A 22,870-nucleotide genomic window follows, 5' to 3' on the forward strand; every position below is an offset into this window, starting at 1 on the left:
ATTCAGGACGTCACTTTACGCACATGCAGTAAGCCCCCTTTTTTCCAGAGCGCCACTCATATATAATTATCTGATGCTATCGTACACTTTGTCATAAAATCAAATGTCTTACCATCCAGTTAATGTGAAATGGAAGTCAACGAGAGCAAAAACTGTATTATGCCATTCCTTGTTATACCATAAGGTTTAAGGCCTCGTTTAAAACAAGCTTAGAAACATTTTGAATATATGTCTATTATTTGTGAAGCATTTTTTTATTACTAGATTTGCAATTGCGTTGTTAATCATTTGAGATCAATGCTATAACAATATAGAATATAAGAATATCTTTAAAAAAATATTCTTTTTTACCGCAATGTCATGAGACTAGATGTTCATATTAAATAATGTAATTATATTCACATAATTGTGTAAATCTCAAGTGATGTCTGCAGGTAAGCTACCTGCATACAAAATATCAGTGCAACACCGCCTTCAAAACTCAAGTTGTTTAAGCAGAAAGTGTTCTTATATTCAGCGACTAGAATTAAGCGCAGGGGTAATAGCAGCGTACAAAAATATAACTGCAAACTTTATAAGCCACGTGCAATATCATTCTTTCAGGGGTCGAGATATCGCAAAAGTAGCACCGGATTCGGGTTCCGGGAGACATAATCACATAGATTGGACTATCTTATTGTTTTATTTCACTGGAATTTAAGGTATACTGGATTTTGAGCTTCTGTTAAAACTGTGCTGCATTCTTATCGAATTTTACCATTTAAAATCAATAATTCTTTAACGGATCAATATATCGGGAAATTAACGAGCGAGCGAGCGTATTTCGTTTGTGCACGTAAATAGGACGTTTGTATGAAAAGGGTGCTTAATGCAAAACTTATTTTGCTTATAACTTTTTTTATTTTTTATCATTTAAAAAAAAAAATCAAACTTTAAAACAGCACTATAAACTGTTTATGTTTTAATATAAACAAAAACTTTGAATTTTGTTTTGTTATATGATACATATGGGGTTTTTTATTATTATTTTTATTAGTAACTTTTGTATGTTTGAGTTGTTTTCAAATTTGTTTTCAAACTTTTAAACAACACTGTAAACTGTTAATGTTTTATTAAAATTGTTGTTTTTCAAGCACAAATAAAAAAGTTATGCGTTAAAATGTATGTTTTACTATTAAAGTGATATTATGCAGAATCGTTCATACGACACAAAGACACTATTTTTTTTCCGGATTATTTCGGCTTAGAGGACTGGGTGAGTCATGTAAAATATCGAGTATAATAAATATTTTGTATAAACAACTGGTAGCAAGATGAGTTGCAGATAATTGCTCAGTAACCACAGTTTAAGTAACTCTTTTGACCTGACTTTTATTTAAACTTAAAGTGTGACCCTTACATTTGAGGTTTAATAGTAATTAAATTGAATGCGTTTTAATTCCCTTGTATTATTGTTTAATTTGAGTTACAATGCTATGCCGTTAATTTTTTTTTAAATGTATTATGAATATTGCTGGGCCAAGTGTGAGGTTGAGCGCTCTATAACCAGGTGTAAACCCCCAATGCTTTGCATTGACCGTTCCAAGGCGGTGACCCCAGCTTTATTCATATTTTGTGTTTATGTCGTCTTGTATTGTGCTGTATTGTGCTGTTTTGTACTGTTTGGGCAATCGGTCACTTGCCTTAAATAAAGGACCAACTAATTGTTTTAATGAAAATTCAATACTGCTTCAGCAGCTGGAGTTTCACTTCTTTATATTGGAGACGGACGATACACGCGAAGCGCCGTTTTCTGATGGTGGTCATTTAAAGGGACCGTCAACCGCGATTGACGAAAAAAGCAAAGTTCTAAAATACCGTATTTTTTACAATTAAAACCGTATTTATTTACAATTATTAGTTTATATAGATTAAAATATCACGACTGGTTTTTAACGAGAATCCTCTGCGAATGCCTTATTAAATAATTAAGGACAGAATAATTGAGTTGTTTTTAAGAAAGATTAGCGTATTATTTCGACACTCGACATGGTTATACTGAAAATAGGAAAATTAATACACACATCAGTGTATTAATATTACAGACACTCACTTGTTGATATCAATATTGCCTTGAGCTAAGCGAAAAGACTTTTCAAACACAAAAGTGCGAACGAACTTACACTATTATTTAAGGGCTAACTGTATCCGATAATTAATACCAAAATCTTGATCCGAGAAACAAAATGACTGATGGACTGAGTGAGTGACTGTGTGATTGAGTGACTGACTGAGTGAGTGACTGACTGTAAGTGAGGGAGTGAGTGATTGAGTGAGTGACTGACTGAGTGACTAAATGAGTGATTAGTATGCTTCTATTTAAAATGTATTCTTTTCTATTAAGGCATTATTCCCGCGAATATATCTATTCATACGACACACGAACACCATGTAAGTGTTCATGTGTCGTATGAATAGATATCGTTGCGGGAAATTAAAATGGAATTAAATATGCAAAACAATAATAAAAACGAGCATTTTTGTATCTACAGACATCTATATTACCATACCTGGCGCTGAAATTTCGGCAATTGCCACAAGGAACACTGATTTTTAACTGATTTAGTTTTATTTTACGAAATATTGTACGAAATTTTCGTTGATTTTCAATAGTAATGTTACTTTAAAAGGTTGCTACATTCTTTTCGAACGGCACCATTTAACATCAATAATTCTTTAACGGTTCAATATATCGGAAAAGTAGCACCGGAATCGGGTTCAGGTAGACAAAATCACATCGATTGGACTATCTGATTGTTTTATTTCACTGGATTTTAAGGTATACTGGATTTTGAGCTTCTGTTAAAAGTGTGCTGCATTCTTATCGAATTTTACCATTTAAACTCAATAATTCTTTTTCGGATCAAGATATCGGAAAATTAACAACGGATTCGGATTCAGCGAGTCACATTCATATAGATTTCACTATCTTATTGTTTGATTTCGATGGAGCGAACGAGAGAGCGAGCGAGCGTATTTCAATTGTGCACGTAAATGGGACGGTCTATGAAAAGGGTGCTTAATGCAATATATGTTTGATTATAACTTTTTTCTTTTTTTTTCATTTTTTTTCCAAACTTTTAAACAACACTACAAACTGTTTATGTTTTATTTAAAAAAAAAAAACATATTTTTTTTTGGTATTATATGATACATATGTATTTTTTTTCCAAAATGGATAACGTTTGAACGGCTTTAGATATCTTAAAAATTCCAACGAATTCGTGATCAGCGTGGTCATAGAATATAGATTTAAACATCTGTTTGTTTAATTTTAAAGTAATATTTTTTTTACTTTCAAACAATGTTACAACATTCCGCATATATCGCTTCAATATCATGTTCTTAATTCTATCAAACAGTTTTGCATTATAAAAAAACGTAAACACGATAGTAAAGAAACTAAATTACTCGCGTTATGCCAAAAATGAGTCTGGGATTGAACCCGGATCGCCTTGGTGAGAAGCGTGTATACCAACCACTGCGCTGAAAGGACATGCACGTGCGTAGCCCTTTTTTCCCATAGCGAGGCTCATTTTGTCTTTCAAATGAATTGTGCTGATGCAGTACTTACTGGTAAGCATTTCGTGACAGCTGAGATATAGATATAATAGGGTCGCATGAAAGGAAAACATGGCTTAATGCATGAGCGGTTTGCACAGGATAATCTGGGACAACGCTTTACGCACATGCATAAAGCCCGGTTTTCCCCATTATGCGACTCATATCAAAAACAACGTTTAATTTAATTAGAAGACAATGTGTTGGATTCGGACGAATATCGATTTTAATTCACTCGTGATCATAGAAAACATATATGTTATATGATCATTCGTGAATGACAATCGATATGCCACCGAAACCAACACATATCCTCTATGAAATACTTGTCATCGAACCCGGGACACTTTAGCGTTAACAGTACTCTGCCGATTGTAAACGCCTTGTTAGTACTACACGTATTTTCCAAGTTATCGACGAAGAATTTCAGAAATCAATTAGTCATTTTGTTTTTCCATAATACAGCATAACAAATAGGTTTGGGGATATTGACAAAGTGGCCAAACAATCGCGTTCGGCCCTCAAGTAAGAGGAATATGTTAGTGTATGTTCACCCTTAATTAGCATTAATAACCATAAATAACCACAAGGAAAACCACAAGGAAAACCACAAGGAAAACCACAAGGAAAACCACAAGGAAAACCAGGCATACGCGCATGTGCAGTGGGCAATCCCGTTTCCCATTCGTTTCCCATACAAGGAACCCCTTGCGGATGCCCGGTGGATGCGTCTCGGTCGCGTCTCTATATTATTTTTACAGCCCCTCATCACTGCCGGGTTCCAAACAATAAACAGGCACGCCCAGTCACATGTTTCTTTCAGCCTGCAAACGTTCATCATTTGTGGAAAAACAAATGATGTTTCAAGTCAATAAAGAGCTCATGTGGATTATCGTCATCAATTTGTGGGTTTCTTCTTTAAATTTGCGTTTATATAAAAGTTATTCAGTTGAGAAGTATATGCACATAATATGTAAGACATAAAATTACATGAGTCTCGTGTTGGAAAAACTAGGCTCATAAAAGCGGAAAGTGTCGTCACTGATTAGCTTGTGCTAATATATCCTGGTATATAATCATGTGCACTATGTACCAAAGTTTTGTCGCTGAATAAAATATATTTCTTACAAAAAAACTGTCCATTTTAAGGCACATTGTTGTATCTCAGACATGGGAGAAAATGTGGGCGCACATGCTAAAACTACTCCACGTATATATATGAACCTCATAATGGGAAAACTTGGCTTATAACACGAGTGTAAAGTGCCATCTCAGATTAGCCTGTGCAGTCATCACATGCTTATCAGTGATGACACCTTTCGCTTTTATGGAATTTTTTATTTAAAGGAAGTCTCATATAAATGATTATCCACTCTGGGCAGAAAGTGTTGTCTCTGACTAGCCTATGCAATCGCCACAGTCTAATCTAAGATGACACTTTAATACGTTCATTCATAACGTCCGTTTTCCTCGCATGAGCACACATCCGTTGACTTTTTACTTGTCCTTAGAGGTGAGTTGTGAAGTAAGAAACCACAAGAAATCAACTTGATAAATTGTTTATTCAAATGTTAACAAAATCAATAATTATTATATAAAAACATCAACATCAAATAAAGATGAATACATAACAAATGACTACAAAGATATTTCTATTAAAATGAGCAATGCTCTGGGAAAACCAAGGCTTAATGCACGTGTGCTGTCCCAGATTAGCCTGTGCAGTCTACACAGGCTCATTAGGGACAAAACTTTCCGCCTTATCTTGAATTTCAGTGAGAAGATACTTCCATTAAACAAAACCATAAAAATTTCGCAATCGCAGTATATAAGTTCTTTCCGACAATGTGACTACAGTCGCAATGATAAACGGTATGGGTGGTTCCATAGCATCCCTAGACACAAAAGCGCGTTCGATTCATATAGTGTCCATGGAGGCAAATATAAAACGTCAGGCAAAATACCTTTCAGGAACGCAAAACTGGAGAGCGGATTTACTCTCCCGAATAGAATCGTCGTACGAGTGGATTCTTCATCCACAATTGTTCAAAATGCTTGACCACAAATGGAGTCAACACGATGTGGACAGATTCGCATCGATAACGTCGACTCATTTAAAGACATACAACTATATAATTTACGATCCGTTCACATCCGGGGAAGACGCACTTGCGCAGACAAATTGGGAACAAATGAACAATTATGGGAATGCACCATTTGCGCTTATTGCGCGAGTGTTAAATGTGATAAATCGTCAAAACACAGAAGCTTCAGTGATAGCATCTCTTTGGCCGAGGCAGCCATGGTTCAGACAGTTAACGCAAATGACAATCGACCTGCCAGTGGAACTTCCAATGTCAAAACGAACTGTGATGATATCGGGGCCAGATCATCTATGCAAAATTGCAGGTGCAATATTTTCGTTTGGATAGTATGTGGGCGAACAGATTACGTTGCTTAGGCTGGTCGCCACGAGCGGCAAAACAAGCTGTTTATTCTTTGGCTTAATCAAAATTATCTACTTACAATGTGTATATTAAGTATTTTCCAAATTACATAGCTATGGGGAAACTGATACTTCTACAACAGCCAATTTAGCAGATTATTTGTGTCCTATCGCTGATAAGTCTGAACGTTCAGAATCATCGTTTTAGATTTTGCTAGCAGCTTTAAGTTCGTTCTTCCAGACATTGGCAAGAAATGGCCTACAGATAGTAGTGATATTCATAGACTGGTTACATCACTTGTAGAAACAGAGACTAAGAAACCAATGGTTCGTCAAAAACCGATGCCCATATAGGCTTTCGTACAGTTGTTTGATAAAATGGAATCCAACGACAAACTAACTATAAAAATGTTACGTTTGAAAGCTATAACTCTTCTTGCAATTGTGTACATGAATTGGCTATCTGATTTGGCCCCAAAAGGGAAAAACTTTGATACGTAGACAAGTTTACTTAACCCGACATTTATGTCAGTTGATGATGTGCATTTTGAAAATGATGGCTCAATGACCTTACATTTTTGGGCAATTAAAATGACACACATAGACAGGGATTTGAAATTAACACCTTGTGATGATTCATCATGTGATCCTATAAGTTGTCTTAAGATGTATATTGAAAGAACGAAACAGTCCCGACAGGGAGATTATAGACCCTTATTTATCGCTTTAAATGCACCGTATAAACATATTAGTGCTGATACAGGTACAAATATCTTACAAGAAAGCATTACAGCTGCAGGCTTCAATGATCGAGGATTTAGTGCTCAGTCGGTTAGACCAACAGGTGCAACGCAAGCAGTGTCCATCGGGACACTACTCGAAACAGTAATGAAAATAGGACGTTGGAAAACGAAAGTTTTTCTCAACCACTATGTCTATGGTCAAGAAAATAAGGAGCATACACATAAGTTACTGCATGAATGTTAGTGTGTAACAGAATTTGAAATATTTTTACTGTTCTCTAAAATGAAGCATTCATTAACAAAAAAATAAGGTGAGCAATTAACGTAGATCTAGGTAAATAGTAGTAAATGCGAACTATTTTTAAATGGAGATAAGCTGGAGATAAAGATGTAAAGACCTGGGCCAGGTGTATACCTGGAGCAGAGACAAGCAGCATACATTAACAAAAAGTTAAAGTTAGCAATTAACAGAACAGAAAGTTTATTCATATAACTTGTACATTTCTAGTACAGTGTTACAATTAACGTAGATTGAGGTAAACTACCCATTGTGTCACAACGGTCTTACTGACCTGTGTGAATGAGCGCTAAGCATTGTGGGAAACGGACTTTTTTCCATCATGGCGTTGGTAAACCTAATAAACACGGAAGTGAAAAATGGTAATTAATTATTATCAAAAACAGGCCCCATCAAACCGGGCCAGCAGTAATATATATTTGGATGCAGTTTGTGCTTCAAAAGGAGCAACTTTTCATGTCAGTCTATTGTTTGTAAGAATCACTAAACACGTAACTTAGACTAACTAAACACGTTGCAAGACTGTATCTTCGAAATAGTAAATAAATCTTAATCATAAAAACATATTTATAATTAAATACATGCTGAAATTTGAGAACGTAAACGATTTAAAATAAACGCTGTGAACATAACAAGGAATCTTACATGTAGGCCTAATGTGTGAGAGGATTAATCAGGGATAAAATAAATGGAGTTCGAAGGATCTAACATTTTGAGGAGGACGTCATGGTATCTTGGACATTTGGCACTTTCATATATTTATTTAGTAGATACTGAAAATGCTGAATGTGCTAATTGCAACATCAAAGACCAGCAGGTGAGATTTTTACAGCTTTATTTTTCTTGACATAATATTGTATGTTTTGAAAAACAGCTGAGCTAAAATTGAGCGCCATACAAATTAAATGGAAAACAGTTTTCCATTTAATTTATATGGCGCTCAATTTTAGCTCAGCTGTTTTCGGGGAAAACCCTAGGTATTGTCATAGACAGCTCGTCGTCAGACGTCCGCGTCGTGCTTAAACCCAAAGACCTATATATAGGTGTATTATAGGTCTTTGTTAAACCTTTTCATCGGCTCTAAAATCAAAGTGCTTCCACCTATAACATTGAAACCTCACATGTATATGCACCTTGATGATTTCTACACACCACACCCATTTTGGGGTCAAAGGTCAAGGTCACTAACCTCTAATTTAAAAATAATAAATTCATTTATTCAAAACTGCACAGCAGCCTAGCTTGGCACCCATTATGTGGTGCTCTTGTTTATATATATAATTTTTAAAATGTATTAATAACCAGAATGGTTGATGCATGTATAAATAAAAAGATACAGCCATGAACAATGTGTTTTAATTTTTAATAAATATGCTTTGATTGCGTATATGCAAAACAATGAAGTCCATATATTGTTAACTGATTTTTAAAATGTTGAATGTCACACCTTACGTACCAGTCCGTTTATGTACCGACACTTTATGTACCACTATCTGACACTTTATGTACCATATTTATAATATATAGAGACACTGACTCTATATTACACAATATACACTCCGTGATAGAGATAACTAATTTAATATGAATTTGTGTTATTGATGAAATGAATTTTGTGTGATAGTATTTATGAATTTAGACTTATATATTGGCCATAGATTTTATTTTTTGTCAGATTGTCTAAGTGTCACTGAGTGTCTTAGTTTAATTTATTAGCCCAAGTACATGTAGTACTTAATAAATGATTTATAAGTCTTACCTGAAATTGAAGTAAATTATAAAAATTCATTGTCTCTTATCTTATCCTGACTAAGGATTATAAAGTCTAAAATGTTTGTATTATATTGTATAATTGAAATGTGATACTTTGAAGAGAAGATGACCTTAATGTTCAAACTGTAAAAAAAATCAAATTATTTCCTTCATTAGACTTTAATAATGTTTAGAGAATGACCTTAATTCATTTGGACTGCTATGAATGAATTGACAATAACGCCTATATTTTATGTAGGTGGTACGTAAAGTTTCAAAGTACCGGTAGTACATAAAAGGTCTGGTACATGTACATAAGGTGTTACATCCTAAAATGTTCATGTTATCAGTGTTAATAATGTAGTGTTTCTTATTTTGTATTGCTTAGGTTGTTTTGTTTCAATTTTCAAATTTGCATTTATTTTAAAGCATTTTCAGTCATTTTGTGAATTCCATGTTCTTATATTCAAATATTAATTTATGGTCGCTATGGTGTATAGAATGTTGTCCGCTGGGCGTGGGTTCGATCAATACTTTGGGAGAGTTCTCATTATCGTCTCCATGGATAACAAGTCCTGGTGTACCAAGTAGTAGTAGTAGTAGTAGTAGTAGTAGTGGTGGTGGTTGTTGTGGTGGTGGTGGTGGTAGTAGTAGTAGTAGTAGTAGTAGTTGTTGTTGTTGTTGTTGTTCTTGTTGTAGTAGTAGATAATTAATTAATTAGTAGTAGTAGTAGTAGTAGTAGTAAGAGTTGTAATGGTTGTGTTTGTATTTGTATTGAATTCTGATAATACAACACAATTATGCTGCTGCTAACGATGATGATGATGAATATGATAATGCTGCTGCTGATTGTGATGATGATTATATGATGGGACTTCGGTATTATAAAATTTGTGAGGTTCAAACACAAAACCTGTTGGATAATAAAACTTCTCATTTTATGAAAAAAGAGCTAGATTGTGGAGTAAAAAATAAGTATAAAATCCCTAATAGGTAAGCTACCATTAAAGGGCCATGTGGGCTTCATCAAAAGCAATGCATGAATCAGATATATCTCTTTCAAATGCACTCAATATTGCTGTTCCAATTGATATGCTCAGAAATGCTTCTGGATGGGCATACACCAGTACTTACTCTGCCATTCGCCAAATAAGCCAATGCAGTGCTCCAGCTAGGCCTAAATCAAAGGGCGCCGCGCCCTGCCCTCCCGAACCTCCGCCCTGCCCCCCCCCCCTCCCCGAGCCGCCGCCCTGCCCCCCCTCCAAAAAAAAAATAAAAAAATATTATTATTATTTTTTGTACATATAATAATTCATAAATCTCTTATTACATTGTAATTAGTTTAATCCTCATTTTAGACATTATATTTGAATGGTTTAATAATAATGGCAATAATACAATTATTTATAACATATATTTTAACATGCAATAGAAAGCATTCCAGAAACACCCGCACGCTCGAACATGCCCTTTTCACAAAATACTGCGCGTCGAAAGTGCCCTTTTTCACAAAAAAGCCCCCCCCTGCCCTTTTCAAATCCTAGCTGGAGCACTGCCAATGGCTACAAATTGATCTATTTGGCTAAAGAAAATTCTATTTGGCTACTACTTTTTCTTCATCAAAACTTAAAAATAGCCAAAAATAGAAGAATTTTGCCAAAGCAAGGCAACTTTGGCTAAAGACATTTTTGATCCAGGGGAAGCCCTGATACACCAATGAGTACTTTCCTTCAGTTATTTCTTCTAAAGACACATTAACAACACTGTCGCCCTTAGCAGGAATTCCGGACGCCCCCCCCCCCTAAGATGTTCCATTCCCAGACATTTCCCCCATTTTAGTTTTAGTGCTTACATGACCTCCCCCCACCCCACAATTAATTTATAATGGTTTGGTTGAAGTATAATCTTGATTTATTATCAAAATGATTATTTTGCTTATGTAATCTTATGTAATTAACTTTTTATATGAAGCAGCTTGTTTGTTGTTTTCTTTGGATTAATCATTCATTATTTTTGTTAAACTGTTTAAGGAGTGCATGTAAATCATTAGTAAGATGTGCACGTTGGTGTACTAGAGGAATACTAGAGGAATACATGAGATATTCTAAAAATCTTACACATGTTGTTTTTAATATAATTAAATAGGATCAATTGATGAATTAATTCAGTTTGAGTCAACTTGGGCTGGGTTGTGGAACTATAGTTATTTGTTGTTTTTAATCCAATTAAATAGGGTACTATGTAACTGTCAAAGAAAATATGCATTCATATATACGCATATAATCCAAGTATTGGATGTCACTGATATTTTCAATTTTAATAGTAGCTAATTAAGACTAATTAAAACAGAAATGGACTTTCCTTGCAAAGTATTTCATTATTAATAATATAATAATATAATAAGCTAATGTAATCAAAACATATTGATATTTAAATAAGTTAACTCAATGATATTAATAATATTTAAATTTGCCCCCAAAAACTAGGGCAGGTAGATAGGAAGGATTTTTTTTTGGAAAACCAACAGTGTTGTCACTGTTAAATATTTGTAAAGCTTCTCCAATTTCAGTTTTACATTTTATGACCTGCAACATAATCTATGCTACTTTATTTTACAAAGGTAAGTCATTAAAGTGTTATTTATTTTTTAACTATATAATGTGCTAATCTCATATAATGAATTACTACCCCATTTAAAGATGACACATAATCTAAATTCATTAATACAATAGTTATAATTGTTTTATTGTAACTAGCTGAAGAAACTTCAGCGTACAGTTTATATAGTATTGACAGACCTGTACCTGTATAAAGTCGCGCCAGTCAATAATCATAAAAAGCGACATTTAAAGTTATGGTAGCCAGAACTATATTGTAACATACTATTCCACTAAAAATGACCACCATAGAACATCAATGCTGTGCTTTTACTAAATTTTTCATTGATCTCAATTATTTAAAAAAAAAATCTATCAGACACTTATAAAAAGATATATAATTAGGGTGTCAAAATTTAACAAACTGAACAAGTCAATTTGAACTTCTCTTGCAATGCAAATGGAGCCACTTGAAATATCAAATTGTTCCCATACTAGTCGGCAATATAGCTATGACATTGTGTTTATTCAAAACATGAATCAGACACACCTTCTGAAACTTTTTAAGCGGTTTTGAAAACGCTATTTCATTGCAAACTTTCGTCAATAAAGGATACATGTTGTTATACAACCGAAAGTGAATGTACAGTTTTAAAAAAAATGAATAAAGAGCGAAATTGTTGAAAACTAACGAAAATTTTAATTGATACTAACATAAGACCGTAAGACTGAACAAAATAATACTTAATTTTTAAATCATAGCATGAATGTTTACTTATAAAGCAAATTCTTCATTCATCCGCGGACTTCTTTGTGTCGTAGTCATAAATGCCTCCAAATGGAGGTGCGTGATGCGTCTAAGTATAGAGGTGACAATAACGTAGTGACGTCACCATCTATGTATAGAATGGTAAACTACCTTATTGGAAGCTGTTGTTATGTTGCCGAATAAAAGTGTCACTATCGGCTAGGCCGTAGTGCACCAATTGTTTGCACATCGGGTGCGGGACGAGCGATTACCCAGTAGTAACATAGTAGCATAACGTAGTAAAATTATGAAGAAATAAACCTATTGAAATTATAAGAAATATATTCAATATGACACATAGCAAAGTTAAAAAAAATCAGTATTATAGATAACTAAATAAAAGAAATAATTAAATAAGAAAACTAAATAAACGTAGTTCGCATATAGAAATTTATTTCATAAAAAAGAAAAGCATGCAATTATAATTTTCAGTAAGGTACATCATTACCGAAAACAATATAGGAAAAACGTGAAAGACGAGGATATAAAACATACTACGTATGTACGGGATGGAGAGTCGATGGTCCAAAATGTAATCTGGAAGCTGAGAGCAAATTGGACACGTCAATTCAATAAGGAACCACGCGTCCAAGCGACACAAAGTCCGATTGGATGTATTTCAACTGTCAAAGAATAGCGGAAAACATATAATTAAGAGATAATAAAGTAATGACACGCGAGGAATGCCTATGTGTTTATATGCTGATTTTTTGGTAAACATGTACATTAGATAGACTATATATATAGCATGTCAATACAGTGTGTATTACCACTACTCATTTAGGATTCAGGACTTTACTCTTCTTACTTTGGTCGTATTTTGAATCTATTGTAGAATTACCTTTTATTGTTAATTGGTGTTAAAAGTAATAACATCGATATTGAAGACATTCAACTTAAAACATTGACTTTGTCGTAAATTGATAGCATAGAGTAGAGTTATGTTACGTCTGCTAACATTACACTATTATTGATGCGCTGGTGTAAGTTTTAGTGTGAGTCTAAATTACAGACTCCCACCTAATAAAGTTAATAAATCAAAATAACGTTTACTCCATGATAATTGACATAAAACAAGCGCATAAACATAAAAAGAACTTCACAATAGTTTGTCCGGGCACGCTCTAAAACAACTACAGTTTCGTGAGCGCCTGTCGCAACAAGTACACAACGTGCAAAAACACATTTCACATGCGTCATCTTCACAACCATTGCCTTGGACCGAAATAGGATCCATTTCTTTTGTTCTCAGTTCCGTACAAACTGTTCTTCTGACACACTCTGCCGCATGTACCATTGTCCTGATGGCGTCATCCTTTTTTGACCGCGGGTAGGCGAAAACAACGGCCAGTGCGGGATCACCATCTCGACCTGCTCTGCCGATCTCCTGGCAGTACAAAAGCATGGAACGCGGTGCGCACCAGTGGACCACAAGTGCACCCAGTTTATTTTTATTGTATCTATTTATTTAATAAAAACGACCATGCTATTCCTGCATCGTTATTTTCATCAGAGAGCATTAACGCGGAGCGAGAACGACGGCAGACACCTTGGAGAGGAACAGAAAGGTTGCCGGTGGCTTCTTCATAGAAGTTAAGGAACCATACACGAACCTTGTTGGGGAGCGGTACAAGAATTATCCGCTAAAAAGAATTCCGTCGGGTAGAGGACCTGGAAGCCCTCGTTAGTTTTTTTTTAAAGAAGAAGATCTCTGCAAAGCCGAAGGGTGGTTAAAGATTGCTGTTTAGTATAGCTTAAAATCATAACATTGGTACACCTACCTTAAAGACAATACACTTCTTTCTTTTTGTATTTATGTTTTTTTACCCAGATTTGTATCTTCATGGATAACTGGTTGGAATGTAATATATCAAAACATTTGTTTGGGCGCATCATGTCTGACACTAGGAAACACGCTATTTTGCATTTGGGTAGATATCTTGACGTTGTATATAAGTTACGGGCGAGTTTACTTGTAACATAGTCCGTAAAAAATCTAATCAATAAGATACATTCAGTAACTTTCAAGATCGCAAAATATTGAAGTCCAATAATTAAAAATACGTCGGGCGGCCAGACACTTACGGGATCAACAATTCAAATGATTCCAATGTATACGCTTGTCGAATCTGTCCAATACAAAATCTGATTCTCTTTGCATACTAAATGGTGTCCTATGGATTTAGTAAGTACCACACACATGTCGGTCATGGATATGGCCTACAATATCGTAACATGTTATGATGAAATGGGTCAGTTTATGTTGTTGACCGCTGTTATGTATGATATTTGAGATTCCTAGAATGGGGTTCAATTTCATTATGCACAACTTTCTTACCCTCGAAGTATTTTATTTTTAACAATGATCTAGGTTCCATTTTGTAATGCAAACATGTCGTTACATTTAAAGTATATTATACAACAATGTTTTACATTTAAAATATACGTCGTAGATGTTGACCCGTTTTAATCCATGTATTACGTTACATACGCTGTTTTACATACTGTAACTGAAGTCAATCTCGCATATAGTGTACATGTATATTTCATGCGAAACTGTTGCATTCGTAAATGTTCTACCCAAGCATTTGAAAACATTCGCCGGCGATAATTGTTCAAATACATTTTACTAACCCTAATATGTCTGACTATAATTATATCTTTAAGCATTTGTCCTGTGTTTGTTTCATTTTTCTTTGTATTACATAAAGCCACACACCTTTTTTGGCATCGTAAATTTAAGTATAAATAGATAACATATTTTATCTATGCCAATTAGAATATATCTGATGGTTATAAGGTAGAAATCCGTCTTTTTACGCTTTAAAACTTAAAAATAATTGCGTTTGTCGAAATGGACCTATACGTCTAGAAATCCTACTTTCGGCTTTAAAAGCGGTACCGTTTGAAAAATTATAAATTACTTGCTAACTAGGCAATAGATTTAATTTTATCTTTGCCAATTAGAATATATCTGGTGGTTACAGGGTAGAAATCCGTCTAAAATAATCAAGTTTGTCGAAATGAATAGACATATACGTCTAGAAATCCTACTTTCGGTTTTAAAAGCGGTACCGTTTGAAAAATAATAAATTACTTGCTTACTAGGCTATAGATTTAATTCTATATATGCCAATTAGAATATATCTGGTGGTTACAGGGTAGAAATCCGTCTTCTTGAGCATAAAAACTTAAACATAATCGCGTTTGTCGAAATGAATGAACGTATATGTCTAGAAATCCTACATTCGGTTTGAAAAGCGGTACCGTTTGAAAAATAATAATACATTACTTGCGAACTAGGCTAAAGATTTAATGACAATTTTGCACATTACATTAAGATGTATTTCAACGTCAGAGGCGAGTTGTGTGTCTTTAATGTCTCTGAAATAAAGTTTTAATGGGAAAAACACCATAGCAGTTCTATTTCCATATTCCTCTTTAGTATATTATTGGCACGAGAATGGTTTTGCTGAATAGATCCTTTAATTGTATAAAATGAATTGACTTAGTTGTATGCAAATAACAAACCACAAATTATTCTTTGGTCCAATTTCAATGTTTAACATCCAAATAAAATACGAACACAAATATTCAGTAGCCCGTTGCATTCATTTACGTCAAAAGGTCTGGATCAAATAACCACATGCTGTGGTATTCCAATGTGTGTATTATCTACGCTTGTGATGTAAAAGAAATATCAATATGTTATTTGAGAATGGTGGGGATAGGTTAATAGCCATTCTAACTGGTATTTTAAATAAATGATCAATATAATGCATTTTTAAATAATTGCCTGGTAGAACTCTTTGCGAAGTTTTAATTTCAGACAATTTAGATTGAAACCTGTTGTTTTTCTTTCATTGCACTTGTTTCCATTTTAAACATTCATGCAAACTCTCCCAAGTATTGAAAAAGAATCAAATTACACGTCTGGTATGTGTATGCAGTAAGCAATTTGGAAATGCCTTATCATCTTATTATTTGTTGCGTTTTAAGTTCAGTTTATTTTAAATATCCAATAATACCGTTAGCTCGGGTTGGCTTATACTCGCTAGGCTCGAATATCTGCATTGCTTTTAAATTTCTCGAATGATAAATTCTGTATTTCTTTATACTCATATTTTTTTGGCTTTAATAATCGAATACAACATTTTCTAATGGCTGCACGTTATGTACTTTTAAATAAAACATAAATAAACAAATGTTTCTCCTACATTATTTAGTTTGAATCCTCAAAATTCCAGATCAGGAGTCATTTTTTGCCTGTTATTCTTAATATATGAACATACCTTGAAATGCCCTTTATTTGTAATAATAAAAACCGAATGTTTTTACCCATCTACTAAATTTATATAATTGTGTAAATCTCAATTAAGGTCCGAAGGTAAGCTTCCTGCACACAAAATATCAGTGTAACACAACCTTCCAAGCTCAAGTTTTTTTTAGCAGAAAGAGTTCTTATATTTTAAGTTACAGTGACCTTGACCTTGATCCGACTGGCCTAAAAAATGCAAATCCACGCTTGGTCTGCTTGTTGTAAGCAATCAACTTTTGCCAAATCACCATGTAGCTTTATCTAAAACATTGTTTGAGTGAAATCTCAGCAGAATTGCAAAAATGTTTCAGGGTAAAAAGCAAGCTAATAAGCTACATTTGAAACATAAACATCATTAAGGTGCTCAATATTGTGTAGTTCCTTCTGATCTCACGTGAGCGACATAACGTTTTTGGCCCACCTGTATACAATTCAACGGAAATGCAATATGGCTGGCTATCAAACTTGGCAGAGATATTATGCCCACATTAATTATCATCAAGTTTCATGATTATTCGATTCAAACCATGTAAAATATTCAACAGACATCGTCTTCCTAGATACCGCCATTTTTGGGACGAGACCCGCGGCAGGTGTTCTCAAAATAGGCTCCGTTTTTAACACGGCAATACAACAAAACGAAATGACGATTTTCAATTTAATTGACTAAAATTCCACTGGAACTAATATAAAATGTAGCTAATGGAATAATTATTGTGATATATGTATCTAAATTCTATAGAATTATCCATGTTTCTGGAATATGTAACATATTCAAAGGTCACGACATACAAGAGACTTCAATAACATTTACGTCTCTGCACTAACGGAATTACTTGTATTTTATCAAATGTTCAAAGTATGTTTTCAAAATCATTGGTACAACTTTCCAAGACATAACATTAGGATTGTTCTTGGACAACTGGGCTTAATGCATCTTCATAAATTGTTTTCTCATATTTACTTGTGCAGTCCACACAGGCTAATTCGGGACAACAATTTCATCCTAAACTGGAAGGGACTTCCTTTAAACGAAAAATACCCCAAAAGCTCAACATGTCGTCCCTGAGTAGCCTACGCAGACTACACAGGCTAATCTGGGATTACACTTTTCGAACATTAATCAAGCTCAATTCTCCCAGAACGAGGCTCAAATGTAAAAACATATTGTCTTCATAATCACTGGCACAGCTTAACAAGACCTACCCTGCACATGTCTGAATCATTAAGCTTGAGTATTCCTTCTTTTATCATGACCTGGTCAATGTGTAGAGCTATCAAGGCATCTTGAGCCAGACTGGAACGCCGCAGGCTAAGACCATTTGCCTTCGATAATAATCTTTGAAATTCAAGGCATTAAAAATAAATATTAGCCTCACTCTGTGAATACTGGGCGTAATGCATGTGCGTTAAGTGTTGAACAAACATAAATGCTTCAAAAAGTCGGGTAGTCAGGTAAAATTTGGGCTAAGCATAGGTCTGGTTAAACTCAGGCTATTAATAGGTCTGGTAAAATCCAACTACTCGCAACGATCACCTCCCCTTGCTGTTCACAACGGTTTAGCCTTAAAACCAGCTATTTCCTTGTACGGATATTAAAAGTTTAAAATAATAATTACAGTTTAACAAGATAACTCATGTTTAACAAGCTCATCAATAACCAATAAAAACATATTTCATAGTACAATTTATCGTCAGGTTTGGGAAAATTTAGCTTAAAAAGCAGCAGATAAAATGTACTTAATAAACATTATCACTCACACACTGCAAATCAATTTTACATTAGAATGTACAAACAGACAATTTCTTATACCTTACAATTTAATTAGAACATCTTTGTGGATATTAAATGTTGATTATGATATCTTCTCACAATCTATCTTCGTTGTACTCATACACGGGTATTAATCAATTCTGATTGTATCAAAACTTTTGACTTCAGATAAATTACGTGTGACTTTGAGTGGACATTGAGTTGTCATTGGCGCGATTATATTGATATAAATGATTAGATATATTAACGATATTTTACACTTGAAACATGTACAAAGTGTCGCAAAATTATAAGTAATTAACCATCATTAACTAATTAACATATATAATTTATTGAACCAACGCTGCAAAAATAACTGTGTCACCAAACTTCCCGACATTTAAAATTTATATTTATATTTTCTGTTAGAAAAAAACTATTTTTTCCTTTTGCATCACAGTTATGTTTACAGTAGGAACGCACTTCATTGCTGTTGACCAGACTTTCGTATTGACAACGTTTTTGTGTTCCATGTTTGTTGTTAGTGATCATTGAACAAAAGTTGATAGCAGAATTTCATAATTCTTCTCCTCAACATCTTCCCTTTTTATCCTTATCGAAATCTTCCTTACCATCAGCGTCATCAGCCTCAGAACATCACAATCATTATCAAAGGCAAACACGAAAACACCACTGCGACCATCATGTTCATTATTATCATCATTAACAACAATCCATATTTCCGTCAAAGATATGGTTACCATCGTCTTCGTTATCAAGATTTTATCGTTATCACCATCTTTACAAACGTCTTGTTATTGTAATGATTTCGACCTTGTCATCTTATAATATACGCTATATATCATCATTATGAGAGTTTTAAAGGGACCTTTTCACAGATTTTGGCATGTATTTAGGGTTATTATTAAATGCTTTATATTGATAAATGTTAACATTGTAACTAAAAAGCTCAAGTAAAAACACCATTATAAAATTAAAGAAAGAAAAAAAGTGACCCTAAAATGGACTCGAACCACTGATCTCTGGAGTAAAAGTCTAACGTTTAGACCTTTCGGCCATCAGTGCTCAAACGATCAGTGAAGTATTTTATACTTTATATAGCAATCCTCCTAGTATAACAAAACATGACGATTACAACAGAACTCTCCAAATTAAATTAAATCGTTTCGAGTTGCAACGCTTTATAATATTCAGGGTTTTTTTATCGTCAAAAGATGAACATATTTCATATTTTAGAGCATGGTAAATGGTATTACTGTTTCTCACAATTTGATAACTACAACGAACATTTGCGAATCTGAAACAATTTTGTTTAATTTTGTCAATATACTTAAACGTGAAAAGGCACCTTAAATATCATGTTTGAATCATTAATTCAGTTACCCTTGACTACCATGACTATTCCTGATATGTTCATAACAAAGCGAATAGTAATTGACCGCTTATTGAAAAATTGATAATCGGTTGATAAGAAAAATGCAGCTGATTATGCTCATGATCATTATGACGGTAAAGGCGATAATGACAGAAACGATATGATAAATAACGATGCTGACTTTGATGGCGATAATGATGTCGAATTATGACAACAACGATGATCATGCGTTTCTTTTCACAATATAAATGGTATACATCAACGAACTGTGGTGTTGACCATAACGCAAACGCACTTTGGGTGTGATATTTTATATTAAAAGGTCCTCATAATACAATTGTCGTCATGCCTTCTATGCTTGCAGCAAGTATAAACAGGGATATTTGGTGTTAGTTGGATTAAGTTATCTCTATAACATCCATAGGAGGCTTAACAGTGAACACACATCTCGACTTTTGCCTTTAGACACACTCTCAATAAACTCGAGTGTGCAATAGCGAACAAGTGGCCTTCAATAATTTGAGTTTGATTATCCTACACTACAGTTCACGTGACAGATTAGAAAGTTACTTTTGCCTACTGGATTTGAACCTTTGAACAAACTTGAGTGGTTTCTCTGTTTGATAGTGTTAGTGCTAGACTCTACTTGTTATCGGACTAAGGACCAAAGCTCGATGGACGTGATTTGTTCATCTCATTGAAATAGCCTACCAGCATTAAGAGATACTAACCTGTATAAGTTAAATCAAAGTTAAAAAAATCGAAAGCTGCTGTGTTTGTAAAAATCATTCAGTAAAATGGCAACCTTTTCAACATCCACCATTGACAAGGGATCTGACATGATCCAAGACTTCTTGTGCTCGACCTGTGAAGATAATAAACTGGATAGCATGGCTGATGTTTACTGTGAATCTTGTGTGAAGTTTTACTGTGGAAAATGTATAAACATGCACCGCGAGTTGTTTACAAAACATGCCCCCTTTGGAAGAGGAGATATGAAAAATTGGCCAGTGGCCAAGAAGGTGGAAGATTTTCTTCTGAAATGTGATGTTCATAAAGAAGAAAGCCTGAAAATGTATTGTGATGAACACAGTGAGCTTTGCTGCACAAATTGTGCATTCCTTAATCACAGGTAAATTTTGTTTCTTAATTTTAATTATAGAAAAAAACACTACAGTTAAGAAACAAATGTAGGGTTTTCAATCTCCTTTGCAAGGAGGAAAAATTATTTGCATTGTTTTAGCTCACCTTAGCACAATATGCTCATGGTGAGCTTTTGTGATCGCCTTTTGTCCGTCGTGCGTCGAGCGGCGTCAACATTTGCGTTTTGAACACATAAGAGGCCACGTTTATTGAAATGAAAATGGTCAGAAGATTGATGCCCATATAATGTTGGACGAGTTCGAAAATGGTTTCGGTTTGTTGAAAAACAATGCCGCCAGGATTCGGGCATTTTTCTTTATATGGCTATAGAAAAACCTTGTTAACACTCTATAGGCCACATTGTATTGTCCGATCTTAATCCAATTGTGTAGGTGATTTGAACCAATGATATCTTGGACGACTTCGAAAATGGTTCTGGTTTGTTGAAAAACATAGCCGCCAGGGGGCGGGGCATTTTTCTTATATGGCTAAAGAAAAAACCTTGTTAACACTCTAGAGGCCACATTTTATTGTCTGATCGACATAAAACTTGGTCAGAAGATTTGTCCCCATGATATCTTAGACAAGTTTGAAAACACGGGTGGTTAACGTGTGGCTATGATATTAATTAGTGAAAACATCATTTTGAATGATAAATTATCATATTATAAAGAAAACTCAACATTTCTGAAAAAAATGATGATGTATCATTCAAACTGATGTTTTCACTAATTAATCTTATAGCCACACGCTAACCACCTGTGTTTGAAAATGGTTCAAGTTGCTTGAAAATCATGGACTCCAGGGTGCGGGACATTTTTCCTTATATGGCTATAGAAAAACCTTGTTAACACTCTAGAGGCCACATTTTATTGTCCGATCATCATGAACCTTGGTCAGAAGATTTGTCCCTATGATATTTTGGACGAGTTGGAAAATGGTTCCGGTTGCTTGAAAACATGGCCACCAGGGGGCGGGGCATTTTCCTTATATGGCTATATATGGCTATAGTAAAACCTTTCTAACACTCTAGTGGCCACAATTATTGTCCGATCTTCATGAAACTTGGCAAGAAAATTTGTCGCTATAATATCTTGGATGAGTTCGAAAATGGTCTCGGTTGGTTGAAAAACCTATCCTCCAGGGGGGCGGGACATTTTTCCTTATATGGCTATGAGCTATTGTAAAACCTTGTTTACACTCTAGAGGCCACATTTATTGTCCGATCATCATTAAACTTTGTCAGAAGATTTGTCCCAATGATATCTTGGACTGATTTGAAAATAGTTCCGGTTAGTTGAAAAACATAAACAATAGAGGGCGGGGCGTTTTTTCCTTAAATGGCTATAGTAAAAACTTCTTAACACTCTAAAACTAACATTTATAGTCCAATCTTCAGGAAACTTGGTAAGATCATTTGTTATAATGATATCTTGGATGAATTCGACAATGGTTCTGGTCTGTTGAAAAACATGGTCGACACTCTAGAGGCCACATTTATTGTCCGATCTTCATCACACTTGATCAGAAGATTCGTCCCAGTGTTATCTTGGACGAGTTCGAAAATGGTTCCTGTAATGATAAACATGGCCGCAAGCAGGCGGTGCATGTTTCCTAATATGGCTATATAGGGCTATAGTAAAACCTTGTTAACACTCTAGTTTAATAATGTCTATGACATATTTTTTTATTTCAAGAAACCATTTATTTGTGCATGTACAGTAATTATAAATAGAAGACTGCAGTTTCAAGCTTCCTTAGTTTATCACTAAATGGGTTTTTGATTTTATTTAAAAACAAATGATGAAATGAATACTTGGGTTGTAGATTTCAATAAATGCATTTTTGTATACATATAATCCATGTATTTCTGGACTAATTTATACTCTCATTCTAATGTTACCAACGAACTTTAAGATTCCCATGACAAAAGCTTTTAAGAAAGTGTTTTAGTATTTGATATAATTTACAGTGTGTTTAATTATCCTTTTTTTCAGACTCTGCCAAAAAGTAACT

The 22,870-nt window shown here is 34.3% G+C and overlaps 1 protein-coding gene across 2 annotated transcripts in view; it reads left to right on the forward strand.

The window, feature by feature from the left end:
• Positions 1-22,870, forward strand: part of LOC127880589 (uncharacterized) — a 56,755-nt gene that overhangs the window by 8,724 nt on the left and 25,161 nt on the right. The window contains exons 1-2 of one of the 2 annotated variants that reach the window (XM_052427906.1): positions 20,358-20,843; positions 22,852-22,864. The exons of the other annotated variant lie outside the window; for it this stretch is intronic. Of the exons in view, the coding sequence (XP_052283866.1) occupies positions 20,509-20,843; positions 22,852-22,864 (348 nt within the window). The 5' untranslated portion in view covers positions 20,358-20,508. Of the gene's footprint in view, positions 1-20,357; positions 20,844-22,851; positions 22,865-22,870 lie in introns of those variants that run through there. 2 annotated transcript variants of the gene reach the window in all.

The sequence above is a fragment of the Dreissena polymorpha genome, chromosome 5, assembly GCF_020536995.1.
Source record: "Dreissena polymorpha isolate Duluth1 chromosome 5, UMN_Dpol_1.0, whole genome shotgun sequence".
Taxonomy (NCBI): Eukaryota; Metazoa; Mollusca; class Bivalvia; order Myida; family Dreissenidae; genus Dreissena; species Dreissena polymorpha.